Here is a 26,446-nt window from a genome sequence, read left to right on the forward strand (position 1 = left end):
CTGCAATTAATTGCAGGATAACTTTGAATATTTCTGCATAGACAGAGGGCAAAGTAACTTACTAGACAGAGGGCAAATTAACTGATCACTGTTCACAAATCAAAAAAAGATGAACCAAAAACAGGAACACATGTTTTATTACTGTAATAAAACACATGTTCTATGGCTACCCTGCAACAGGCCAACCCATAATAAAATTTTAAGACAGACAAAGGTGTTCCCAGGGTCGAGGCTGTAAGATTACATATCTCAATTAATTTTAAGATTATAATTTGTGGAATTTTTTTAATCGATCCTGAAGGGAAGTGCCTTCCCCTCAGGATCGATTTTTAAATTATTTAATTATTATTTAAATTAATTAATTAGAATTTAAATTATTATTTAAATTTAAATTCTAAAAATAAAATTTTTAGAATTTTATACTACGTATTTGTCATAGTTTATGTTTACTTAACTTACATGAATTACCTGAATTAAATAAAAATATTGTTTTTGTTGGATATGTCATTGTTGATTATATAATTTAAAAAAAAAAAACGATTTCGGAACCTAACCCTACTTTTTCTATGTGATCTATGTCTCATATAACGCAATTTATATAACGCAGCATTTCTATGGAACCTAACATCCACGTTATATGAGTTTTACCTGTATATTATATATGAGCCTCACAAGCCAACTACGAATATACTCGTATGTCGATTACTGACCTCCTATGCCAAGCACGAGTTGACCTGTAGTATAACCTGTAATTTGTAAATCAAATTACGAATGGTACACTTTAAAACAATTTTCCATGTACAATGGTGGTTTTTCTTGGCACACACAATAAAGTCCAAGAAATAATTTCATTTCAGGTATGTCTGTTGCTTTCCAGTTTGAAATTCTTTGACTTTTTTTGATCTGTGCTCGCCTTTGCTCGACATTTTGTAAAGCATATAAATTGGTTTGTTCAACTAAAAGTGTAAGAAAATCTTTAGGAAAAAAAAGTTCAACCAACTTTTCGATACTGAAATTTGCAGTGTCAATTTTAAAACCCGTAGTTTCAACAAAGTCAAATTGTGGGGGCTCTTGTTCTGAATTTTCCCAATTAGTAAATGTTGATGTATTTGGCTGAATGCAAACTTTGTCTTCAGAATTTTCTTCATCATCTGAGTCACCGCTAGAGTCGTCTGTATGATTATAATCATCTTTGGAATCGGAACCAAATAATTCTTTCCATTCATCATTGCTCATATTAGCATAAGCTTTTAATTCTTCATCAGTAAGCTTTCTTTTACTGGCCATGGCGTAATTGAAGGTTTTTAGAGACTAGATGCAATAAACCTTACTGCACTGAATGCTGAATGTCACGGACTCTGAACTCAAGTTACACAGTACGAGATTACTCATAGTTGGCGTGTGAAAAAAATTCTGTCTGATAAGCCAGCTACGAGATTACTTGTACTGACCTTGAAGAAGTGAAAGTGTTTGGTGTGTGGTAACAAACTATGTCCGAGGAGCATGACAGCGAACATGTTAAATGACAAAACTATACCTGACCAGGTTCCCTGGAACTTTCATAGCATTGTCTCCTGCTCACTCAGCTGTGACTGAGAGTATGATTCATGTTGTTTGATTCATTCTTGTGTTAATAGTTTGAATGTTGTACCAATTGTTTTGCCCTCTCCCTGAATGATGCTCATGTTATAGCGAGCAAAATATATAAAAGTTCTAAATAAATTCTAATTTCCTTTACATGTGTGAAACCATTTTTTAAAATATGTCAAGTATAATATAAAATAAGAAAGTAGTGATCATTATGGATTATTTTAATGTTCATATATACTGCAATGAACAGATGAGTGGGAAAAGAGAATGAGTTTCTTTTTTTCAGAGACAGCTACCTTAAGCAGTACATAACAAGGGAGAAGGGGAACGGGGACATAGATCAAAGATTTTCGATTTGTTCGCTAATCCAAGTTGTTTATACATTTCTTTGTCACCACCCTCCACATCTCCTGGTCTATAAGCAACATCCAACAAAATATGTCTTCCTGTCAACTTCCACGTTACACCACACAGCCTCATAATGATTGCCAATATTTCCCTCCTCTTTCATGTCTACCGTATGTGGATATAATTGCCCTGCTATTATCAGTAGCACTCTCACTAACACAAACAAATTACACCCAAAACACCCAACGGTTACACCGAAACAAATTCCAAAACTAGAAATCCTGATGAATGTAGAATGGAGTATCTACAATCTTCCGCCTGAAATTTCTAATAATGTGCATTTAGACATAGCAAGCATCCTAAACAAGACTAAACCATCAAAAAGCAATATAACACAGAGTGAAATAGCTGCCTTAAAAAAAAGTTGTATAGGAATAAAAATATTGTTGTTACAAAAGCTTATAAGGATAATGCAACAGTTATCATGGATCAAGAGGATTATAACAAAAAAATGCAAGATCTCCTATATGACGGTTCTACTTACCAAATTATAGATCAAGATCCCACTATGTCTCAAAGGAAAAAGGTCCACAAATTATTGCAAAAAAGTGACATCCTGGCCCAAACAAATCATCAAAAAATTAAAACCTGTTCATATTAAACAACCTCATATTTATGGATTACCAAAAATCCACAAATCTAATATCCCTCTATGCCCCATAGTCGACAGCATAGAAAGTCCCACTTATAAACTTACCCAAGCCTCTTGCCCCCCCCCCCTGCCGCCTTTACTGGCAACTACTCTACATCTGGAAAAAATTCAGTCCATTTCAAATCATTAGTTAAAAATCGTATCCTTAAAAATTCAGACATAATGGTTAGTTTTGATGTCACCTCTTTATTTACCAATGCACTACTAATAGACACTCTTGATCTGATTAAGTCCAAATTTCCCCCTGATATCTTTGATCTATTCTAATTTACTATGTATGCAGGTTACTTTACATGGGGAAGAAAAATCTACACTATTGCTAATGTCATGACCCCCCCCCCCCCACACACACACACACACAGGGCTGAAACATGTAATGTAACAATCTATCTTTATTAATAGATTTTCATTCCCTCAATGAAAGTTTAATCCATAAATATTTTACAATAAGTGGAACATTTAATTTTTATACCTATGTATGCCAACACTAGGCCATAAATTACCTTATCTTTCAGCATTTCCCAATTTGAAGATATCTCTGCATATTTGGACCGAATTTGAGATGCATGATCAGGATGAATTTCACAAAGATGTTCTGCTTCCTGAGCTAATGTCATGACCTACAAAAAAGTAATGGAAAAATTATTCAAGAAAAAACAAAAAATACAGAAAAATACAGAAATTTCATAAAACGTATAATTAATAATAATGACAAAAATCCTTAAAACTAACATCATACTGCAACATATTTTCAATATCAAAAAAAATTTCGGACTTAATAATTACAAGAGATAAGAAATATAATAACTCATATTTCTCTATTTATTGCTTTAAAGGAAAATCACTTTTAGATTTTTAACCTTTTTTTTTACCCCAATCTGTACATATAAATAAAAAAAAATTCTAAAAATTAAGAAGAAATATTGTACCATACCTTATCTTCTAATGCAGCAAGATCTCTTTCAATTCCTTCATGCTTCCGTTGTAGGGTTTGAACACTAACTAGGTCACGTCCATAATCATCAGAAGACAGCACAACATCCTTTTCTATAACCCAAGAAATGGTTTCATCAGCGTCCCTAAAATTAGAATATGAATTACACCTTTGTTTTAACTCTGTCTCAAGTTTTTACAGAGGATAATGCTGTAAATCATTTGCTTTAAAATACTGAGATTATTAAAAACAATATTGAAAGGGAAATCTGCATGAATAGTTACAGTGATGCTTTAATGAAGACTCTAGATTCAATCTAAACTTGATTTCATATGAAATGATTCTAAGGTTCCATACTTCACATCTGTTATTAATAAATAAACTTAAGGGAAATTAGTAAACTGAAGAAGCAAGATGAAAGAAAGAAATAAAAAACACACCTAGGACATAAATAAGTCAATCCACTGCCATTTCATATTTTAGCAGGACTTATAAGAATGCGGACTGTGAAAAAGTTTAAGAAGTGGCATGAAAGACTGACCTAAGATGGACTACTCGTGATGAGTCTTATGATTCATTGAATGTTCTGATTGCTACTACTAATAATAATAATGATAACATATAATGGTGACACATTTTTTCCTTGCAAATGGTCTTTGAAAAATTGCAATGGCATAACACACTTTTGGTATTATTGTGCAAGACCGAATTTCAATAAACTCTATCTAGCTGGAGTACTGGAATACCTTTTCCAGCCCTCCCCATCCATGGATCCTAAACTTTCAATCGTTACATTTGAAATGAAACATTTGAAACATATGTAACATTTAGTGTTGCATTAAACTGATATTCCCATTAATTTACCTGCATTTCCAGCTTATTCAAATCCACCAAAAAAAAAGCTACACCATCACACTGCTACTAATAATCCTCCCAAGCTTCATGCCACTTGCAAACAACAATATTTCCCAGCAGTTCAGTGACACTATCATTGATGTAAAGGATGAACAGTAACAAGGGACCAAGCAGTACTGAAGAAGCAGTATCTTCCCTACACTGTCAGCCCACACAACTCATCTTTGGTTGAAAAAGTCCATATAAAAATTCCTCTGGTCATGATGAGTTGGTTAACTGTTAAGATTGTGGGAAAATATCACTGTTATTGTTTTTGAGAGTTACTTGTGCCATAAGGTTTCTTCAGTTCACAAAAACACAAGGAAATAAGTAAATAATATTTATTTAAAAGCCATGTATTTCAGCCTGAATATTACAGGACATCATCAATGGTGACATCCGCTGTTCTCAAACTCTCCATGATATCATATTCACAAAGATGAAAGACCTGGTATGCAGATTTGGTCACCTGGTTTTCTAAAGCATGAAGAAATGTTGGAGAGGGTCCAGAGACAATTGACCAAAACAGTTTCTGATCTCTGGAATGTTGAATGTGAAGAAAGGTTGAGACAATGCAATTTTCAGAGTCTAGTGGATAGGAGGAAGAGGGATGATATGATAGCAACGTAAAAGTTGGTAATGGGTTGAGATGAGATGAGATGAGAATGGATGAGAGGATAGAAAAAATGGATAGAAAAAAATAAATATTAAAATTAACAGTGTGAAAGAATGACTATGGTCCTGACAGTTTGCAACTCTACATATAGACATATTGTTATCACTGACATACTCTAAAAAACATTGGAATAAGAATAGGAAAGAAAAAAAGCTAAGCTATTTATGGCTATTGGAATAAACGTTTTTTGGTTGTTTTAATCCTCTTTGATTGAAATTGTTAGCATTATGAGAATGCAACTAATTTTGTAAATATGTTCCTGATATCTCTATATGCACGTCATCCTCCTTCTCCCCCTACTAACAATCTTAGAAAACTTGAGTATAAATTAATTTTTAATAATGTATTAAAAATTAATTAGTACCTATTGAATCGCTGAATTTCATGTGCTCCAAAGAGTTTTTCTTGTTTTAATAATGTCAAAGCTTTCAGTCTCTGCCAAGCATCATTCAATTCCTAAGTAAAGATAAAATAAATCTTAATAATTATTTCATGAAAAGAGTTTTTTTTTTTATTTCATTATAATTTTTAATGTAATGTTTAAAAAAATTTATATATAATTCATCATGTTGATTAATATATTTTACAACATGATTATTAGTCATTTGATCAAAATAAAATCATTCAAAATAAATTATCTCTAAAATATTAACTTGTGCATATTTCTAATAATACTGAATATTAAGTAGAGCATATCATGCCCTGCTTAATATCTTGTTGGCATTATGAGAATGCAACTAATTTTGTAAATATGTCCCTGATATCCCTAAATGTACGTCATCCTCCTTCTAGATGGCGAACCTATGGCACGCATGCCAGAGGTGGCATGTCCAAGAATTTTGCTGGCACATCAACGATTTACATGTGATATCCTTTTATATGCTTATAAATTATTCAACCTTTTTTTTTAAATTGTTACAATACGTACAAATTAAATTTTGTTTTACATGAAAGAAACTAACCAACAAACACAAAGCCTACTGTAGGAACAAGGCCCAGCAACTGAAAACTACAGCTGATGTCAAGAACCTCTAGCCAATGGCTGAGGGGCATAATGACATGACTCAGCTGATAGAAAACAACTGTGTGTTTAGTCACCAAAACGTTTTGTTATTTAAAAGCTTATTAATTAAATCAAGTTTATTATCGTTAATATTTTTAGCATATGAAAAGTCGCCAGTTGCGACTTTGTCAAAACACGTGGCTTCTAAACATATGATATTAAGAGTAACATGGCAGTCGTATCTGTCATATCTGCCGGGCCTTCCTACAGTGGGCTGTGAACGAATACAATTTTTCTTTGCATCAGTAGACTCATTTCAGATCAGGCTTTCTCACTAGTATCAATTATACCAGGTTGCGAGAGGTTCTCCTGAAATTTCTCATTTCAGTTTCCTAAGCATTTTTCATGAATAAATATTCTGAGGAGAATAATATTCATGAATGTATCAAAAAGCTCAGCCCCAGAACGCCTAAATTACATCCATGTAGGAAATGTCAGTGACGAAGCAGAATATTTTTAAACATGGAAGTATTCATGAGTAATCGGGAATTAATTTCAGACATTCCTTTTCAACATTCAGAAGTTCATTGGCTGTCCTGCAGTGAAGTTCTAGAGAGGTTATATGAACTCCGAAAGGAAGTTGAGCTGTTTCTAATTGATAAGAAAAGTGACCTGTCCCATTATTTCCAGGATAACAAATGGGTAGCCAGGCTGGCATATTTCAGCAATATATTTTCTTACATAAACAAGTTGAATTTAAAACTTCAAGGTCTAGATAACAAAATCTAATGCTTGGAACATGATCGAATCATTCAAAAAGAAACTCAAACTCTGGAATAATGAAATGAAATGAAATGAAAGAAAGAAATAATGAAATGTTTCAGTCATACTCAGATTATATTATGGAAGCAGGTGATTTCTATTCATAGAATTCAGTTTCAGATATTATTGCAGTCCACTTGAAGATGTCGTTATCATTTGAAAAGTTTTATCCCAAATATGAGGATCCCGGGAGGCAAAAAATGTGATTTTGTCTCCGGGATTTCCATAACATTTGAAACTGTCATAACAACATTCATTATATATTTCTCAGTTTTAACACATTCACAACTGGGTGTTGGTTATCGTTCTTCGATGGAACTTCTCATTACCAGCGGGCTCAACTCGCACAAAGTTTCAACCCTTGGTTGAATTTTATTGCTGCTTGTTTGCATTTAAGCTGGCAGGTGAACTCACACATGCATTACATGGCATTTTTTAATTCATGGTGAATTTTATTTGAAGTTAGCCTTTGTGATCTGTCATAATGACAGGGAGAATTTCAAATGCAATAAAACAAACACTTATTTCATGTAATTGAAAAAGTAGACATCAGTTTTTATTTAGATACTGTGTTTCCGGTGCAACATATGGTTTTTCTTGCGTCTATACAGCATGGTTTCTGTGGGGTGGGGGGGGGGGGGGGACATGTGATTCATTAGTTAGCACGTTTTTATTCCAGCTGTCTCTAATTGCACTATTTGTTGAGAAATATATTATACAGACTGCAAAAGCCTCTGTACCTTATTTAGGGTTACAATAAAACTACTTGTTTTTCTTGCATCTGCAGTATAATGACTGTTGGGGAGGGTGTGTTGTTAACTGCAGGGGGGGGGTACTATCGCCTCGACATGAATGAACATGTTTGAACATTTTTGTGTGTGAGGTATATGTAAAACTTTTTTAATGTCTTTTTTGTAAAGTAAAATCAGGGGTGCGAGTTATATGCGAGGGCAAGTTATATTCGAGTAAATATGGTAAACGTTTCGCCGACAAGTTGACATCCTTCTGCTGCTACCTCTGCTCAGCTGACTTCTATGGTGAGTTACAATTCATAAATATTTTTCTCAGTACCTTTTTTTTTCCAAACCAATATCATTAAAACAATTAATAATACAATAATTAATTTTACACTTAATAATATTAGCTGGCCTGGTTGGCCGAGTGGATAGCATATCTGCTCTCCAGCCAAAAGGCAGCAGGTTCGAATCCCGCACTCATTGCATTAATTTGTTGATGCATGAATTCAATATCACCCCATGTATGTTTGTGATTGTCTGTGGATGTTTGTGATTGTCTAGAGAAATACCAGTGGTGGTTGGCTGTAGATGGCGTTGGTGTGGTTGCAGCCAGCTGGTGATTGAATGGTGGAGATGGAGTTGTAGAGCAGGTGCCCTCCCTCGATGAGTCCATGGACTCCCTGGAGATGTCATATAATAATAATAATTATTATTATTATTATAATAAATTTTTGGTGATCAGAATGGGATGTCAATGAAAATTAAATCACAAATTAATTTAATGATGTTGGCCTGAGAAAACTACAATATGCTACAAGATTTCATTAGTCCAGTGATTGATAACTAATTTAAGTGTACTTTTATATTTGTCAACATGCTACACCGTATACATAAGTGTACTAATACTCTCCATGATTATGCCATAATTAAACCTTGTTCTCTTTGAAGATTTTGAAAACAAGGAAAAAATTATTCAAAAAATAAAAGATATGCCTTTGGCTAGAAACACGATGAAAGATAGAATATTGGAAATGGTTAAAAATATAACTCATCAGCAAAAAATAGATATAAAATCTTCTGGTTTAAATTCTCTTTGTGTTAATGAGAGTACTGACATAATTGTATCAGTTTGTTTAGCAATTTTTATTTGTTACTGTGTTGGGAATAATATCAAAGAAGAATTGATCAGTTTAACATCATTAGCAACAACAACAAAAGGAACAGATATTTGCAACGCATTTGTAAATGCACTTGCTGAAAGAGATATAGATCTCTCCAAAATTGTATCAGTAACTACTGTGGGTGCTCGCATTATGACTGGAGAGGAAAATGGTTTTGTCAATTTATTTATCGAACGTATTGGATATTAGTACTGGGTTTTCGATGCATTATACATCAGCAGATTTTATCTGCAACGGCTAGTTATTATTATTATTATGGGGTATCTCCTGTGATGAGTCTAATGACTCCAAGGCATTCCACTCATTCACCACCCTCCAGGCGAAAAACCTCATTCTCACATCCTTGTTAACCACACTTTTCCTTAATTTCCAGGGATGACCTCTTGTTCTTCCATCACTATCACACAGCTGAAACATTTCCCCTGCATCAATCTTATAAAACCCTTTTAGTAATTTAAATGTTTCTATTATATCCCCTCTTCTCCACCTATCAACCAACCTCTGCAATCCACAAGCTCTCAATCTATCAATGTAGGGAGCATTTTTTACATCACTCACCAACTTAGCACTCTCTGAACCCTCTCCACAACCTCCTCATCTCCAAGGAATCCAGGTGACCAGACCTGAGCACAGTAATCTAAATTTGGAAGTATCAATGCTTTATAAAGGGAATAATAACCTCTTTATCTCTGGATGTTAGTGTGTAACCATGTAATCCTATGTGCAATCTTGGACACCTTAGCAATGTACCCTCTGAACTTCATCTCCCTATCCACCAACAACCCCCAAGTCCATAGCCTCATCAATCTCTTGGAGTACCGTTCCATCAATGTGGTACACAGCTGGTAATCTTTTAATCCCAAAATGCATAACTTTACACTTTTCCATTGAACTGACATCCATTACCTTTTGCGTATTTTGCCAGCTTATTTAAATCATCCCGCAAACTCTCAACATCAGCTTGATTTTTTATTGCGCTACCCAACTTTGCATCATCAGCAGCAAACAACTGAATATCTCCCTTTAAGCCATTTTCTATATCATTTATGTACAAATTAAACAACAATGGCCCAAGCACAGAGCCCTGAGGCATACCACTTAGTCACCTGCCTCATCCTGGACTCTGCTCCTCCATACACCACCTTCTGGTATCTCTTCCTGAGCCATTCTCCTATCCATATCACCAGTTTAGTATCCATCCCCATCTGCTCCAATTTGCACAACAGTATTCCATGGGGTATCCTGTCAAAAGCCTTACCAAAATCCAAAAGTACCACTGTGTAGTCATTTCCTTTGTCCAACTCAGATGTCATTCTATTATAAAAAGTTATTAAATTGCTAAGGCAATATTGACCATTAACAAAACCATGCTGGCCCTTATAGAGTATCATATCCTGATCCACCCATTCTTGAATTTTGTCTTTAACCAACTTAACAGTTTTAGAGCCACCTTTATGCAGCTACTTTGTGCAACTACAAAACTACTACTTTGCCTTCCTTCTACTCCCTAGGGACCATACCAGAGTTCAAACTTAAGTTAAATAACCAAGTGAGACGCATTGATAATTCCTTTGCACATTCACACAACACCCGAGCTGATATTCCATCTAAACTTACAGCAGTGTTTGCATTTAAATTTTGCAATATACCAAGTACCTCTGATTTCTTAATTTCACTTCTCACATCAATTATTGCTACCAGTACAGAGATATCCTCACTTGGGTGATAGACTTTTGAAAATTGATCACTCAGTAACTCTACTATTACATCTGAATTTGTCACCTCAATACCATCAGCACCCACAAAAGTTATCCTTCTGAAGTCATTCTTTCTTTTACTTGCCACATAGCAGAAGAACTCTTTGGGATTACCCGTGATCTCCTTGGCTAAGTTCTTTCCATAATCTGATTTAGCTTTTCTTACTATGCTGGTAATCTTCCTAACTTGAGCGTTGTACTGCTCATGGGTGTAATGATCACCTTTCTCCTTGTAAATTCTCCATGACATTTTCTTTTTTTGCAGATCAAGCTTGATACTACTACTCATCCATCTAACGCCTACCTTGTTTGTCTTCTTGACCATGGGAACACATTCTGATATTGCCTTCCTCAGATACTCGCTGATTTTATCCAATGCACTGCTAACATCTTTCCACTGCAATATATTCTGCCATGGGACAGCTGCAGGTTGTCTCCTGAGATTTTCATAGTCACTAGCCTTGTAGTTTTACATATATCCTTTCTTCACAGAAGTCCTCACATCACTCGCACTCACTCAAGTAATCACTTCATGGTCAATCTCACCAACCAGAGAGAGATTTGACACTTCATATGACACAGTTTAAAACAGCTGTCAAACTAGTGCAACCTTACTGAAAAGGATCTTAATAAAAGATTCATACATGCTCTTAGAAAGAGTTTTCATCTTTTACATACAGTAGTACCAAGATAACTAATGCGAAAAGTTGTATTCTCATAAGCTCTCTGGAAAATTTTGACACTTTTACACTTTTAAAGTTTAAGACAGTTTTTTCAAACTGTGCTCTGTGGAGCTCTTGGGCTCTGCCATAGTTTCTCAGGATATGTGAGGCAATTTTAGAAGAGGCTTTATTTTTAAAAACTATAAAATAGCATCAGTAATTAGGATTACCAATTTTTTGAAATTTGAATAAAGAACGTTTGTAGCTGAGATGATGCTTTTTTTTTTTGATTCAGTAATGAAAGTTATAATTTGTTACTGTTATCAAATTAGAAATTAAAATTAGAAGTTAGAAATGATAGGACACTAGAGCCCTGTAACTAGAGTACTATCTGTCTGTTCATTTACTTCTTGAATATGAAACTCTTGACCAGATAATCCATGAAACTAGATGACTTACTTTCAAAAACATCTGTGATAGACAATAACAAATATGTATTCATTAAATGTTTCTAAACAGCATAATACATAAAGATTAAAAAAAAATGAATGTAACAAACTTCTTTTTTCTTTAGAATTGTTTCTTTCTCTGGATGTCCTTCAATAACCAATTTATCTGCCTGTTCATTTACTTCTTGAATACGAAACTCTTGACTAGCCATATCCTATGAAGTAAAATAATTTTATTTAATAAAAGAAAATTATGCTTTATGTCATAAAAAAGTTATAGATGAAAGACAATTAATCCATAAATGAACATAACAACAAATTTCACATAAAAACACTCATGGTCTTCTTGGTATGCTTTAAAAAAAGTATGCATAAATGATATTCATGCATAATCATTAATGGATAAAAAGAATAGAATAATAATGAAAATAAGCACATAGGGACATTTTCTAGAAGTTCACAGGGTACAAGATTTTTTCTAAAAATGTAATTATTAAAAACACACAAAGATACATATAATTATACTCACATTATTAGTCCATTTAATTCTTGCTCACAGAAGGCTAAGGTTTAATCTTCATTCTTTGGTGTTAATTATGTATGGAATGTGTATGAGGGAAGAAGGAAATTATACAGGTGTGATGGGTTGCATTTGGATGGCTTTGGAGTGACTGTACTGAAGAAAGTGTTGCTGGATGGAAGCACGGTGTCTGATGTGTGTAAGAGATCAGAATCAAGAGATGAAGTGAAAAATAAGGAGAGTGGTACTGAAGTAACAGGAAGTGCTTGGCAGTGAAAACAGTAGTAGTGTGAGAGTTGAGGAGAGAGAGAATGGGAATGCAAGAGGAACAGGGAAATGGGAGGAGCCCAGGTGGACTGGGCTCCTCCCATTTCTAGGGAGAGTGGATGTTGAAGGTGGCAGTGAATGTGTGTATGAAGATGGAATATATTGCAATATGGGTGGGGAAGTTGGGTGATCAGATATATGTGGCAAGTGGTGGTAAAGGTGATTAGGTAGGTGTGGTGGAGAAATACCAACCAACAAGTGGCTTGCATAGGACTAGATATAGACCTAAAAATGAATTACTGTCTTTGTTTACAAATGCCAGAAGTATCAGAAATAAGGGAGATGAAATGGTTTCATTGACTGAGTTTATTTTTCCCAAAATTATTGGAATCAGTGAAAATTATATTCTAACGGGAATAGAAATGGAAGGACACAACACTTTTCATGAGGATAGACAGGACAGGAAGGGAGGATGAGTGCTGCTAATGATAGCAGGGGAATTATGTCCACATAAGGTAGACATGAAAGAGAGAAATAGTGGCAATAGTTATTAGGCAGTGTGGTGTAACATGGAGGTTGACAGAAAGACATATTTAGTTGGATGTTGCAAGAGCATGGAAATTAGGAGGTTGGTGATGAAGATATATATAAACAACTTGGATTAGTGAACAAAGGAAGGGTAATTAGTATGGGTGATTTTAATTATGGTGGTATAGATCGGAAAGAAGATACAGCATTTGGAATAAGGAAAATGAATTTCTCAACTTCTTCAGAGATAGCTATCTCAGACAGCACGCAAAAGAGGGCAAGCGAGGATTCAGAGTTTTTAGGTCTTATCATTTCATCAGGGGGGGGGGTAATTGTGAGTGGGGTTCACACTTTTCTATAGTCGGTGAGAGTGATCATGAAGTGATCACCTGGGTTGTGGCTAGCCATATGCAGACTTTTGTGAGTTAAGAATATATGTGGAATTATAAGGCTGGTGATTATGACAAGCTTAGGAGAAAGCTTGGAGGTTAAGCATGGAATGAGGAGTTGAGCAGTAAGGAAATAAATGCCTTGAGAAATGACAAAGAAACACATAACAGCATCAATGTGTGAATGCATTCCGAAGGCCAAAAGACTGAATAAGGTAGGTAAAATGGATGAATAAGGAGCTAAAGAATGAAATCTGGAAAAAGAAGGTACTTTGGAGGCAGTACATCATGAATAATGGTAATAATCAGTTACATGAAGAGAATAGAGAACAAGCCAGGAGAGTTACTCAATTAGTATGGAAAACAAAAGTGTAGTACGAGCAGAAACTGGCAAATTGGGCAAAGAAACACCGCAAAGTGTTTTTTTGGTTATGTGGGAAGTAGAAGGAAAAATGATCGTGGTAAGATAATGTTAATAGATTAAAATGGTAGAATGGTAACTGCTGCAGAAGAAGTTGGCTTAATTGTGAGTGAGCAGTATTTGAGAAAATAAATAATCTTGATGCCAATAAGGCAATAGGATTTGATGACGTTTCACCACATCTCTTAAGGGAATGTTCCAGAGAATTGGCCATAGCATTGGCATGCCTATTTAATAAGAGTTTTACAACACCACAGGTTCTAAGGAAGTGTAAGGAGGGTAAAATTGTTCCACTGCATAAAGGTCGTGATAAGGATGTAGCTTCAAATTATAGGCCCGCCTGTATATCTGGAGTTGTGGTGAAGATAGTGAAGAGATTGGTGAGAAGTAGGATACAGAAATTGGATTGGTAACAGCAGTATTCTCTGTGGTTATCAGCATGGATATATTAAATGAATATCATGTTTTACTAACTTACTTATGTACTATAATAAGGTGACAAATACGTTGGACAGGGGAGATGCATATACAGTGGTGTATTTGGATTTGCAAGAGCTTTTGATAGACAGACACATGACAAACTGTTAAATAAACCAAAACAGATGGGATTGTATAACAGACTTCTGAGTTGGATAAGTGACTGCCTGTCAGATAAGTATCAGAAATTTGTATATGTGGATGTAGTATATCCTGAATGAGGAATGTCGCTAGTGGTGTACCACAGGGGTCAGTTTTTGGACCATTGTTGTTAAATTTGTATGTTAATGCTAGTGGGATGGGTTTAAATAGTGATATGCAGCTGATTGCAGATGATGCAAAATTATGAAGAGCTCAGAAGACAGCTTGTGAGTGTAGCATGGAATGAGGAGTTAGCTGGAAAAGAGATCAATGCAGCTTGGGGGATTTTCAAAAACTGTTTAGTAGATGCAATGTCTAAATGTATTCCAAGAGTGAGAAGGTTAAATAAGGTGGGTGTGAGATGGATAAATAAAGAGATTAAGCATGCAACACAGAGAAAAAGGGCATTGTGGAGGCAGCATAAGAGAAGTGGAAATAACCAATTTCATGAGGTCTACAAAGACCAAGCAAGGAGGGTGACTTGGTTGGTGAGGGTAGCTAAAGAGAGGTATTAACAGCAGTTGGCTAATGAAGCCAAAAAGAATCCTAAGGAATTCTTTCGATATGTAGCCAGCAAAAGAAAGAATAATTATGGAAGGATGACATTGACTGGAGAAAATGGTATAAAGACAGTTGATGCAGAATGTGTGGTGGAGATATTTAATGAACAGTTCATAAAGATCTTTCAATCTTGTGAATGTGACTTCATGGAGGGATTGAGAGCAGTTGATGATCGGGAGGAGAGACTGACTGTAAATGAGCAAGAGGTGTATGGGGAGTTGAGTAAACTAGATGTTAATATGGCTGTGGGACTTGATAATATATCACCACGTATTCTGAAAGAATGTGCCAGGGAGTTGACACCTGCCTTGACATATTTTTTTAATACGAGTCTTGCACTCGGTCAAGTTCCTAAAGAGTGGAAGGAGGGCAAGATTGTGCCACTTCGTAAAGGAGGTGATCGAAACTCAAGCATCAAACTATAGGGCTATCTGTGTGTCAGGTGATGTGGTTAAGTTGTTGGAGAAGCTTGTGAGAACTAGGATCCAGAGTTGGGTTGATAACAATGGTATTATCTTTTGATGGACAGCATGGATTTGCTAAAGGGAGGTCATGTTTGAGTAATCTACTTACTTATTACAATAAAGTGACTGCTTCCTTGGACAGAGTAGTAGAAGGATACACAGTAATATACTTGGATTTCGCAAAGGCTTTTGATAGAGTACCTCATGATAGGTTGACAGTCAAACTAGAGCAGATGGAGTTGGATATTAGATTGGTGCACTGGATTGGAGACTGGCTATCTGATGTGTATCAACAAGTTGTGTATGGGAGTGCGATATCCAGGAAAAGGAAAGTCACTAGTGGAGTGCCTCAGGGGTCTGTTTTAGGGCCATTATTGTTTAACTTGTATATTAATGATATAGGTGAAGATTTGGATGGAGATATTCAGATGTTTGCAGATGATGCAAAGTTGGGATGAACCATGAAGTGTAGTGAAGATGTTGTGGCCTTACAGGAAGAGTTGAATAGATTAAGTGATTGGGCACGGAAATGGGGATGTGAGTTCAATGTTGCAAAATGTAAGGTTTTAAAATTTGGAAAAGAAAGATGGGATGCAGAATTTATGCTCGGTGAGAATAGATTGTTGGAAGTCGAGGAAATAATAGATCTTGGGATGATAGTGGATAAGGATCTAAAATTTAGTGGACACATAGCCAAAATTGTGAAGACAACACAAAGGCTTCTGGGAATGATGCGGAGGACACTGATGTGTAGAAGTAGGGAGATTCTTGTTCCGTTGTATGAGGCTTTGATTAGGCCACACATGGACTATTATGCCCAGATTTGATCACCAGGTTTTCAGATGGATGAAGAGATGTTGGTAAGGGTCCAAAGGCGACTGACTAAGGCCTCTGGAATGTCGAGTATGAGGAAAGATTGAGAAGATGTAATTTGCAGAGTCTGATGGACAGGAGGAAGAGGAGAGATATGATAGAGACCTACAAATTGGTAAGGATTTGTTATAGGATCAATGCTGGAGAAGTTTTATAGAGAATAGTGGGAGATCAGGGGAGAACCAGAGGTCATACCTGGAAACTGTATAAAGAGGGTGTGAGTAGGGGAGTGAGAGGCAGGTTTTTTTTGTGCAGAGTTGTGAATGATTGGCATGCCTTACCTGAGAATGTGGTGTCTGCAAAGAGTTTGAATGTGTTTAAAACACGGTATGATGAGCTGTGTGCGTGTGCTTGTGCGTGTGTGTGATAAAAGGACCTCCCAGATGAGTCTTTGACTCCATAAGGTCTTGGGGTAATAATAATAATAATAATAATAATAATAATAATAATAATAAGAGTAAAGCATATATTATGGCCTAACAGGAGGACTTGAATTGATTGCATGAATGGTCAGATAAGTGGAACTGTCAGTTCAGTGTAAGGTTTTGAGATTTGATAAGCAACAATAGGATGTAAAATATACACTTGGTAGGGAAACTCTAAAGGAAGTAGAGGAGATGAGAGATCTAGGAGTAATGGTAGACAAGGACCTGAAATTCAGGGGCCACATTCCACAAGTTGTGAAGAAGTCATATCAGATATGGCAATGATGCAAAGGACCCTGACATGATAATCACATCAAGAGAAGTTATGATGTGATTGTATAAGACCTTGATCATGCCTCATATGGATTATTGTGCACATATTTGGTTGCCAGGCAATGAGAATTTATGGTAACGAGAATATGGGAAAGGATCAAGAAAAGATTCACAAAGGTGGTCAGTGGTCTTTGGAATTTGGAGTAAAAGGATAACTTGAGAGAATGTAAGTTGCAAAACCTCATGAATAGGAAGAAGGGGGGGGCGGAATATGATTGATACAAATAAGATAGTCAGTGGTTGTTATCCAGTTGACATGGAAGAGATTTTTCATAGAATGGAAGAGAAGAGAAGAGGGGGGGGGGAATATAGAACAAGAGACCATTGCTGGAAACTGTATAACAAGGATGTTTGCAGAGGAGTGAAGAGCAGGTTCTTTGCACAGAGAGTAGTTGGTGAGTGGAATGCAATGATTGAGTGTGTTGTGAATGTAGACAACTGAATGATGTGTTTACAGTCAAAACATGAGATGATGATAATTGCATTTTCCTGTTGGTGTTCTCACAGAACAAAATGCCATACACATGACATATTTGATTATCAATTAAAACTTTTTTTCATGTTTTATATTTAAATATTGAGAAAAATATTTTGTGTATTTACATGTAGTATATTTTATGTATATTATTAGATATATTGATATGTCTATGAAAAATATTATATATGGATCATGAATTTTTGTCTTTTATGATAAACACAATAAAAAACAAAACTGCCTTGAGAGTTGCAACAAACACTCTCCCAAGTAGCAATTTGGCCACTGCTATACTATACCATACCATACTATGAGATCGGAAACCTCAGTACTTCAACTTATTAAGAGTTATACATTTTATTAGAATTAGTATAGAATTTCAATGTATCACTAGCTAATTTTTCCAGTTACTTCTTCGGTAGAAGCTAAACAGAACCTTGTATATAAAGTGCAACAAAGGTAATGATAATCACTGTTACCAAAATACCAAATTCAATGGTTTAAACCATATCTTAATCATCATCCTTGGCAGTCACTGACAGCTGAGTACAACTGCTTACCAAAATGTCTACTGTTGAGACTAAAGATGACTTGCACAACATTCCCTACAGGTAACATGTTTAAAGGAGGTACTTTATTATAAAAGGCAATCATGTTACTAAAACAAGAGGCCCCATAACAAATCCATGCTGACTCTCACAGATAACATTACCCTCATCTGCCCAATGCTGTATATGGTCCCTCACTAATTTCCTCCAAGATCTTAACAACTACTGATGAAATACAAATTGGTCTATAATTTGACTGTTCCAGTCTGCTACCACCCTTATGCAATGGAACTATCTTACCTTCCTCTATCCCTTGGGGAATGGAGGAGGACAGTAGCCCACTGAGGATTTAATCTTGGAGGGTTCAAGCACTCAAGATTCAATCTTGGGGGGGGGGTGACCGAGTTGAGTAGATGATTTGAGAATGCACACTACAATTATTTATTTATGCCTATAGCTACATGAAACTGGTAAGTGAAAAGTACAATCACAATTTCCAGAAACAAATGATGAAAATCTTAACATATAAAAGTTCATTACATAAAAGGCACAACCTGCAAATATAAAACAAAAGTAACTTGTCATAATTAAGCCAAGGACAATTATCATCCTGCTGCACCAATTATGACAGAGATGCATGTTCTCATAACACTTCACAACATAAAAGTAGCTGTATCTGAGGTTTAAGTAGAGAGCAGTTGTGTCTTGTGTGAGAAAACTTGACCCATTAGAGTAGGCTCATTTCACACTGTATCATCATCTTCTAACATGAGGAGGAGTTCTGCTGATACTATGATGAGGACTATTAGAGTGACTACGAGGATAACGTCTTCGTGGCGAGATGGGACCGTGATCTTCTGTTTCTTCCATAACCACTGCCACCGCCATACCAACTACAGGTCAAAGTCCAGGCTGGAAAGCCAATTCAAGGCCTCATCCATCACCTTGTGAATGTCCTGTAGGCCACCACCATGAAATTGGCGCCTTGGGCAAGTACACAATATGAGTAGTCGTCTGAGCCACGGGTGATCTGACAACCCCCATTTATGTAGAAGATAGCCACATCTGCCCTGACTAGTTCTGATCCTGTTTATGGATGACCAAATCTTCCTAGGAAGATCAAAACCAGGCTGCAGAGCACAGGGATCTTCTACCAGGAAGCCGTTTGTTGGACCAGTATTCTCTCCATATGTCAGATATTGATGGCAGCGCAGCTGAAGAGAGTTCGTCCATGGACCAGAGAGGCTTTCTAGATTACATTGCATACGACCTATGACTGAGCATCTGCAGCGATTGCCAATACATGATACCCGTGATCTCCTCTGGCCTGGCTCGGGCAAACGAAGTAGCGCTCGGTCTGCAAGAACACTACTTCGTTCGCCTTGCGTTCACAATGGCCGAGCTTCCCGAGAGCTATAGGGTATTCCCACCTTATGTGGCCGCTAATTCACAAGTAGTATAGAAATAGAAGAAACAACATAAATTAAAAAAAAAAAGAATTTTAATTAGGAAAAGATTTTTGGAAAATTTTCTAGTGTTTTTTCCTTTTTTCTTTTGGGAGGGGCCAGAGCTCCTTGGCCCCCTCCCTGGGTGCACCACTGGAGGAGGGTAAGATATTGAAAAAGCTGATATTCTGCCTTTGCAATTCCTCCATCCCTGTAACTATCCCAAGCTGATATCTAAGACTATTATAATCACTGGCCTTATAATTCCACATGCATTCCTTTCTCTTTGATATTTCTGTATGTCTATTCATTTTCCAAGGCAAAACCACATAGCCACTCCATGCCATCTCAGTTGTAATCAGATCTTCTGATGCTATGACCAAATCTAAAACTCTTGAACCCCATGTTCCTTCTACTACATGTTGTCTAAGACATATGTCCCTCAAGAATTCCAGAAATTTCATTCCTTTACTACTAAAAGTAGTTTTATCTTCCTAATTTGTATTGCTGTAGTTAAAATCTCCTGTAAGAATAATTCTTTTTTGCACTTGCCAAACTCAACTTCCTAAACATCTCCTGCTCTTCACCCTGTATGCTCCCTGGCTTATAGCAACACCCCACTAAATATTCAGTTCAGCCCACTTCTATTTCACACTATATGCATTCAAAACCATTAGTGCTATTGACATACACCATTGGCATATGTCATCACTTATCATAAGCAGTACTCCACCACTGTGTTTGCCCTTCCTATCCTGTTGAAAATGCTATACCCTGTTGCATCTATTCCTCTCAGTATATAATCTGTCAATCATGTCTCAGAGATTCCAATAATATTTAGACTGGCTGATGATACCAGCAACACTATTCATCTCCTTTATTCTGGATACGCCTGCCATTAGTATAAAGAATCGAGGCATTGTCACAGTTTCTATATCCATCATTATCCCCTCCAGACTCTATTAGATTCAGCATTGCATGATGTATTCCTCTCTTCCCAGAAGCACCTATTCCCACAAGAGACCACCCATGCGACCATCCACTCTGATATTCTAGTTTCCCTGCAGTGACACACTAACTTGTTCAGAGAACAACATTCTCTCCAGATGCCCATCCTTCCTCAATCAAATCAATCAGTTGATGATGGGGAGGAGAGACTGACTGTAATTGAGCAAGAGGTGTTTGGAGAGTTGAGTAAACTAGATGTAAATAAGGCTGTGGGACTTGATAATATATCACCACGTATTCTGAAGGAGTGTGCCAGAGAGTTGACACCTGCCTTGACATATTTTTTTAATACGAGTCTTGCACTTGGTCAAGTTCCTAAAGAGTGGAAGGAGGGCAAGATTGTGCCACTTCATAAAGGAGGTGATCGAACTCAAGCATCAAACTATAGGCCTATCTGTGTGTCAGGTGTTGTGGTTAAGTTGTTGGAGAAGCTTGTGAGAACTAGGATCCAGAGTTGGGTTGACAACAATGGTATAATCTTTGATGGACAGCATGGATTTGCTAAAGGGAGGTCATGTTTTAGTAATCTACTTACTTATTACAATAAAGTGACTGCTTCCTTGGACAGAGGAGAAGGATACACAGTAATATACTTGGATTTCGCAAAGGCTTTTGATAGAGTACCTCATGATAAGTTGACAGTCAAACTAGAGCAGATGGGGTTGGATATTAGATTAGTGCACTGGATTGGAGACTGGCTATCTGATAGGTATCAACAAGTTGTGTATGGGGGTGCAATATCCAGGAAAAGGAAAGTCACTAGTGGAGTGCCTCAGGGGTCTGTTTTAGGACCATTACTATTTAACTTATATATTAATGATACTGGTGAAGATTTGGATGGAGATATTCAGTTGTTTGCAGATGATGCAAAGTTGGGACGAACCATAAAGAGTAGTGAAGATGTTGTGGCCTTGCAAGAAGACTTGAATAAATTGAGTGATTGGGCAAGCAAATGGGGATGTGAGTTCAATGTTGCAAAATGTAAAGTTTTAAAATTTGGAAAACAAAGATGGGATGCAGAATTTATGCTTGGTGAGAATATATTGTTGGAAGTAGAGGAAATAAGAGATCTGGGGGTGATAGTGGATAAGGATCTAAAATTTAGGGGACACATCGCCAAAATTGTGAAGACAACACAAAGACTTCTGGGAATGATGCGGAGGACACTGACATGTAGAAGTAGGGAGATACTTGTTCCAATGTATAAGGCTTTGATTAGGCCACACTTGGACTATTGTGCCCAGATTTGGTCACCGGGTTTTCAGAAGGATGAAGAGATGTTGGAAAGGGTCCAAAGGCGACTGACTAAGGTAGTTTCTGACCTCTGGAATGTTGAGTATGAGGAAAGATTGAAAAGATGTAATTTGTAGAGTCTCGTGGAGAGAAGGAAGAGGGGAGATATGATAGAGACCTACAAGTTGGTAAGGGGTTGTTATAGGATCAATGGTGGAGAAGTTCTACAGAGAACAGTGGGAGATCAGGGGAGAACCAGAGGTCATCCCTGGAAACTGTATAAGGAGGGTGTGAGTAAGGGAGTGAGAGGCAGGTTTTTTTCGTGCAGAGTTGTGAGTGATTGGAATGCCTTGCCTGAGAGCGTGGTGTCTGCAAGTAGTTTGAATGTGTTTAAGACACGGTATGATGAGATGTGTGTGTAAGATAAAAGGACCTCCTAGATGAGTCTTTGACTCCATGAGGTCTTGTTTAATAATAATAATAATAATAAATGGAAGCTGTACAGTTCCTTTCACATACAATTTCTTTCTGTCCTCAAATGCCCTTCAAGCATCCACACAATCCAAGCCTATCTTTCACATTGCAGCTATTATACTATTCATTATTTTCTTCTCTACAGCTCTGCATTATCATACCTGGACAACACACTCACTATCTTCCCACTCTCAGTCTTCTTCCATCATTCTATCATTCCCATAACTCTCTCTCTCATTCCTACTCTGATTTGCTTTGAATTCGTTGGGTCACTTTATCTCATCCTTCACACTTCTCAACTCATTCCTGATACTTCCACTTCTTTCAGAGGATGTATCTCTCTCTCTCTCTCCCCCCTGCAAGCTAGCTGCTATTACTTGATATTCACCTTCCAAATTAACACCATCTTCGAAAACTTCACAATGTTTCAAACCTACTACATTTGCTGCTTTTATTTTTTTTCATTCACGTTCTGCTCGTTTTCCTCACCCTCGATCATGCTACCTGTCTCTCTTTGTCAGTATTCACCTGTTTCTTATGTAATGCTGCCGATCCCATTATGCTAATTTCTAAATCATAAACTGCTGAGATGCATACCTGCCACAAGCACCGCATACCACAAAATCCCATAGTATACTGTGTAAAATGTAGTCCTTAAATGGGAATAGACTTGGTGATAAGCCACTGGCAAACTGCGCTGCAGGCTGCCACCATTATTTAAACACTGCACAAAAAATACTACAAACTATACTGAAATATTATGTTTAAGTATAAATTTCCCAACTGCAAATTACTCACAGACTATACATCGTATCTAGCTTAGATTCCCCATAATTTAAAGTAAAAACTCTAATAAATAATAAAGAAAACTGATATTTTTATTCGCTGCTACCTCATAACATTTCCAAATAACTTGCTAGCTAACATTATTATTATTATTAGACTTGCAGGAAGTCAAGAACTCATCAAGGGAGGCCATACATCACCAACACCAGCTGTCATACTTTCTCTTAAACTCATTCACACAAGATGCACACCAACTTCAACAGGCAAACTGTTCCACTCGTGCACTACTTTGTGAAAGAAAAATCTAGCTCTCATCTCTTTCTTAACAGTGCTCGAACTTAACTTCTATGGATGCCTCCTTGTCCTCATCTAACTTTCCATATAATGAAAAATTTTATCAACTGATAATAACATATTATTCATATGTTTATCAATTTTCTATCATATCAACCTTCTTTCTTCTGCTTACAACTGCAGTTCACATACTCACAATCTGTCCACGTAATCTACATTTCATTATATTCCATTGTCCCAATATCATCTTTGTAACTCTCTTTGCACAATTTTCACAGCTTCACTACCTATTTGAAACCATGGAGACCAAATCTTCACATAGTAGTTCATGTGTAGTCATATCAAGGCCTTGTAAATAGCCAAAATGACTTCTATATCCTTACAATGTTTGTTTCAATATCACAATTATCCTCTGACTTGTATTTGCAATTTTTGCTATGTATCAACTAATCTTACTAATAACTCCAAGATCTCTAGCCTCATCAGTTACTCCAAGAATAATCCCACCAATATAATATGTCACTGGATATCTCATTATGCCAAAGTGCATAATATCTACTTGCTAACATTGAACTGATAGCCATTATTGTTTGCCCACACTTCCAGCTTATTCAAAATAACTATGTATCTATATCTCTATATATCGATGTATCAGAATAACTATGTTCTATATCAATTCATATCTAATCGACTGCCTATTTTTGTATGATCAGCAAACAAATGAAGATCACCTGTCAGGCTCTTTCTGATATCATTAATATACAGATTATATATATATCACAGGATATATATACCCACCATGTACCACTTTCTGATATCTGTACCTCTTTGTCAATCACACACAATCCAAATTAACAGTTCATATTCCAATTCTATATTCTCCAAATCTATGCAACAGTTTTTCATGTGATATTCTATCAAATGCTTTAGCATTTGATAGAATATCAAATGAAATACTAACAGTCTAACAGTGTCACATTCCCTTTATTAACAGTATATCCATTCCCTTTATCCAGCTCACAGTAATATTATCATAAAACAAGAGCAAACTGCTCAGACATAAGCTCCCTTTAGCAAACCCATGCTGTCCCTTGCAAAGTATGTCAACCCATGCTGTTCCTTGCAAAGTGTGTGAACCCATTTCTGTATGCAGGTGCTTATTAACTTCTCCAAATTCTTTGCCACCACCCCAAAGATATTGATAAGTCAGTATTTGGATATTGGTTTTTGTGCCACCACCCCTTATATAAAGAAACTGTCATATATTCTTTTCATTTCTGTGGTATCTTTCCTCAGCTGAGACTCAAGCTATACTAATATGTGAAGGGCTTAGCCAATTCTACCAAACGTTCCATGCTGATATCCCATCTACCCCTGTTGTGAATTCTTATCCATGTTACACAACAGCTCTTGATCCTCATTCTTGTGTGCCTCTAATTCTTCATCCAATGTAGTGGCAGTGTGTGCCATGTTACATAAACCTACTTGATAGATCTTAGTGAAGTGAGCACCCATTATTTGAACAATCTCATCAGCTTCTGACACAAGTGTCTGTATTCAGTATCTGTATTTATTCAGCAAAGTTATTCTTCCACATCACCCTTTCTATTACTTGCAGCATAATGATAAAATTCTTTTGGATTGCCTTGAGTCTGCACAGCCTTCCTTACATACTCTGGTTTAGCTTTCTGTATGATACCTATAACTTTTCCTGCCTGCACTTCATATTTTCATAACTTCATTCACTCTAATTCTCATGATATTCCATCTACAAATCTCTTGCTTAATAAGGTTGCATATCCATTTCACTCTCATCCTATTTGTTCTTCAAATTTTAGGGACATATTCAAATATGACATCATTTAAGCATCTAAACTATGCATTGTTGATATCCTTCCCATTCATTAAATGATACAATGGGACCAAAGATAGTATTCTCCTGAGTTTGTCATAATTTCCAGTTTTGTAGTTCAGCATGTAACCTATCTTAATTAGAACATCCATATAGTTCGCTACTTTCCAGGTTAGTATGGTATGACCACTGTCTCCAACTCATGGCAAAACAGACACATTCTAAACAGAGACCACTTCTGATATTATGATAAAATCCAACACTCTGTATCCTTGAGTTGCTTCTTTCACATGCTGCTTGAGACAGTTGTCTCACAACAGCTCGATAAATTAGCCTTTATTCTTATACATTTTCAAAACATATTTTTATGAGAAAACCTTGTGGTTTTTTTATGTGAAAAACATTTCTGATAAAATTTCTGGAATAGCATAAAAAATTTAAAAAAATTGCTCCCTGAAAGGCATTCTGCAAGACTGATCATTCACAGTTGATTGATACAAATGTGTGTGTGTACAACCAAAACTAAACAACAAAAAAAGCAAAGCAACAAAGCAACATAATATGAATTTCTTTTTTTTATTCAAGATACACATAAAGCAAATATCTGTTCATTACATTATAATGACTATACAGTTGATAATAAATTTTAATATACATCTAGTACCTTTTGGTCTGTGTGTTGAGGCTTAAGTGCTATGAAGAATTCATGTTGGAGGTTTAATGGAATATTATCATCACTGAGAAAGAATTAAAATAATTTTAATGCTTCCAATATTTCGTCTCAGTCACAGAGACATCTTCAGGGATTACAAAATAACTTTTTGTAGCAACGCACACAAATACAATACAATGAAAAGTAAAACACGTGAGTGAAACTAAAGTACTATCTAGGTGGTGCACCCTCTATGGGTTTTTGCAGGTGGCCTAGGATGTAAAGAGGGATCTCTAATAATTAATGTTTCCCAAATTTTGAGAAGCTTTATGCAACCATATTTGTTTAAATTAGGTTGATTCCTGAGTGCAGATGCAGATTCAAAAAACAGTCTTTCTTTTTTGAATTTACTATGGTGGAGCATGGTGTTTTTTTTCCCAGGTCATGACCATAATCATGACTGCAGATATATGACTTGTGTTCTTCTAACCGGATGGTTGCTGATTCTGCCTGTC

At 36.2% G+C, this 26,446-nt stretch overlaps 1 protein-coding gene across 3 annotated transcripts in view; it reads right to left on the reverse strand.

The window, feature by feature from the left end:
- LOC150103955 (spectrin alpha chain-like) overlaps positions 1-26,446 on the reverse strand; it is an 850,682-nt gene that overhangs the window by 701,993 nt on the left and 122,243 nt on the right. For all 3 annotated transcript variants that reach the window (XM_090397194.1, XM_090397195.1, XM_090397193.1), the window contains exons 6-9: positions 11,876-11,980; positions 5,519-5,610; positions 3,585-3,729; positions 3,154-3,270 (exon numbers count right to left, since the gene is read on the reverse strand). In XM_090397194.1, coding sequence (XP_090253320.1) covers positions 3,154-3,270; positions 3,585-3,729; positions 5,519-5,610; positions 11,876-11,980 — 459 coding nt within the window. The remainder of the gene's footprint in view (positions 1-3,153; positions 3,271-3,584; positions 3,730-5,518; positions 5,611-11,875; positions 11,981-26,446) is intronic.

The sequence above is a fragment of the Typopeltis vanoorti genome, chromosome 8 (genome assembly GCF_054136105.1).
Source record: "Typopeltis vanoorti isolate ZY-2024b chromosome 8, IOZ_Tvanoo_1.0, whole genome shotgun sequence".
Taxonomy (NCBI): domain Eukaryota; kingdom Metazoa; phylum Arthropoda; class Arachnida; order Uropygi; family Thelyphonidae; genus Typopeltis; species Typopeltis vanoorti.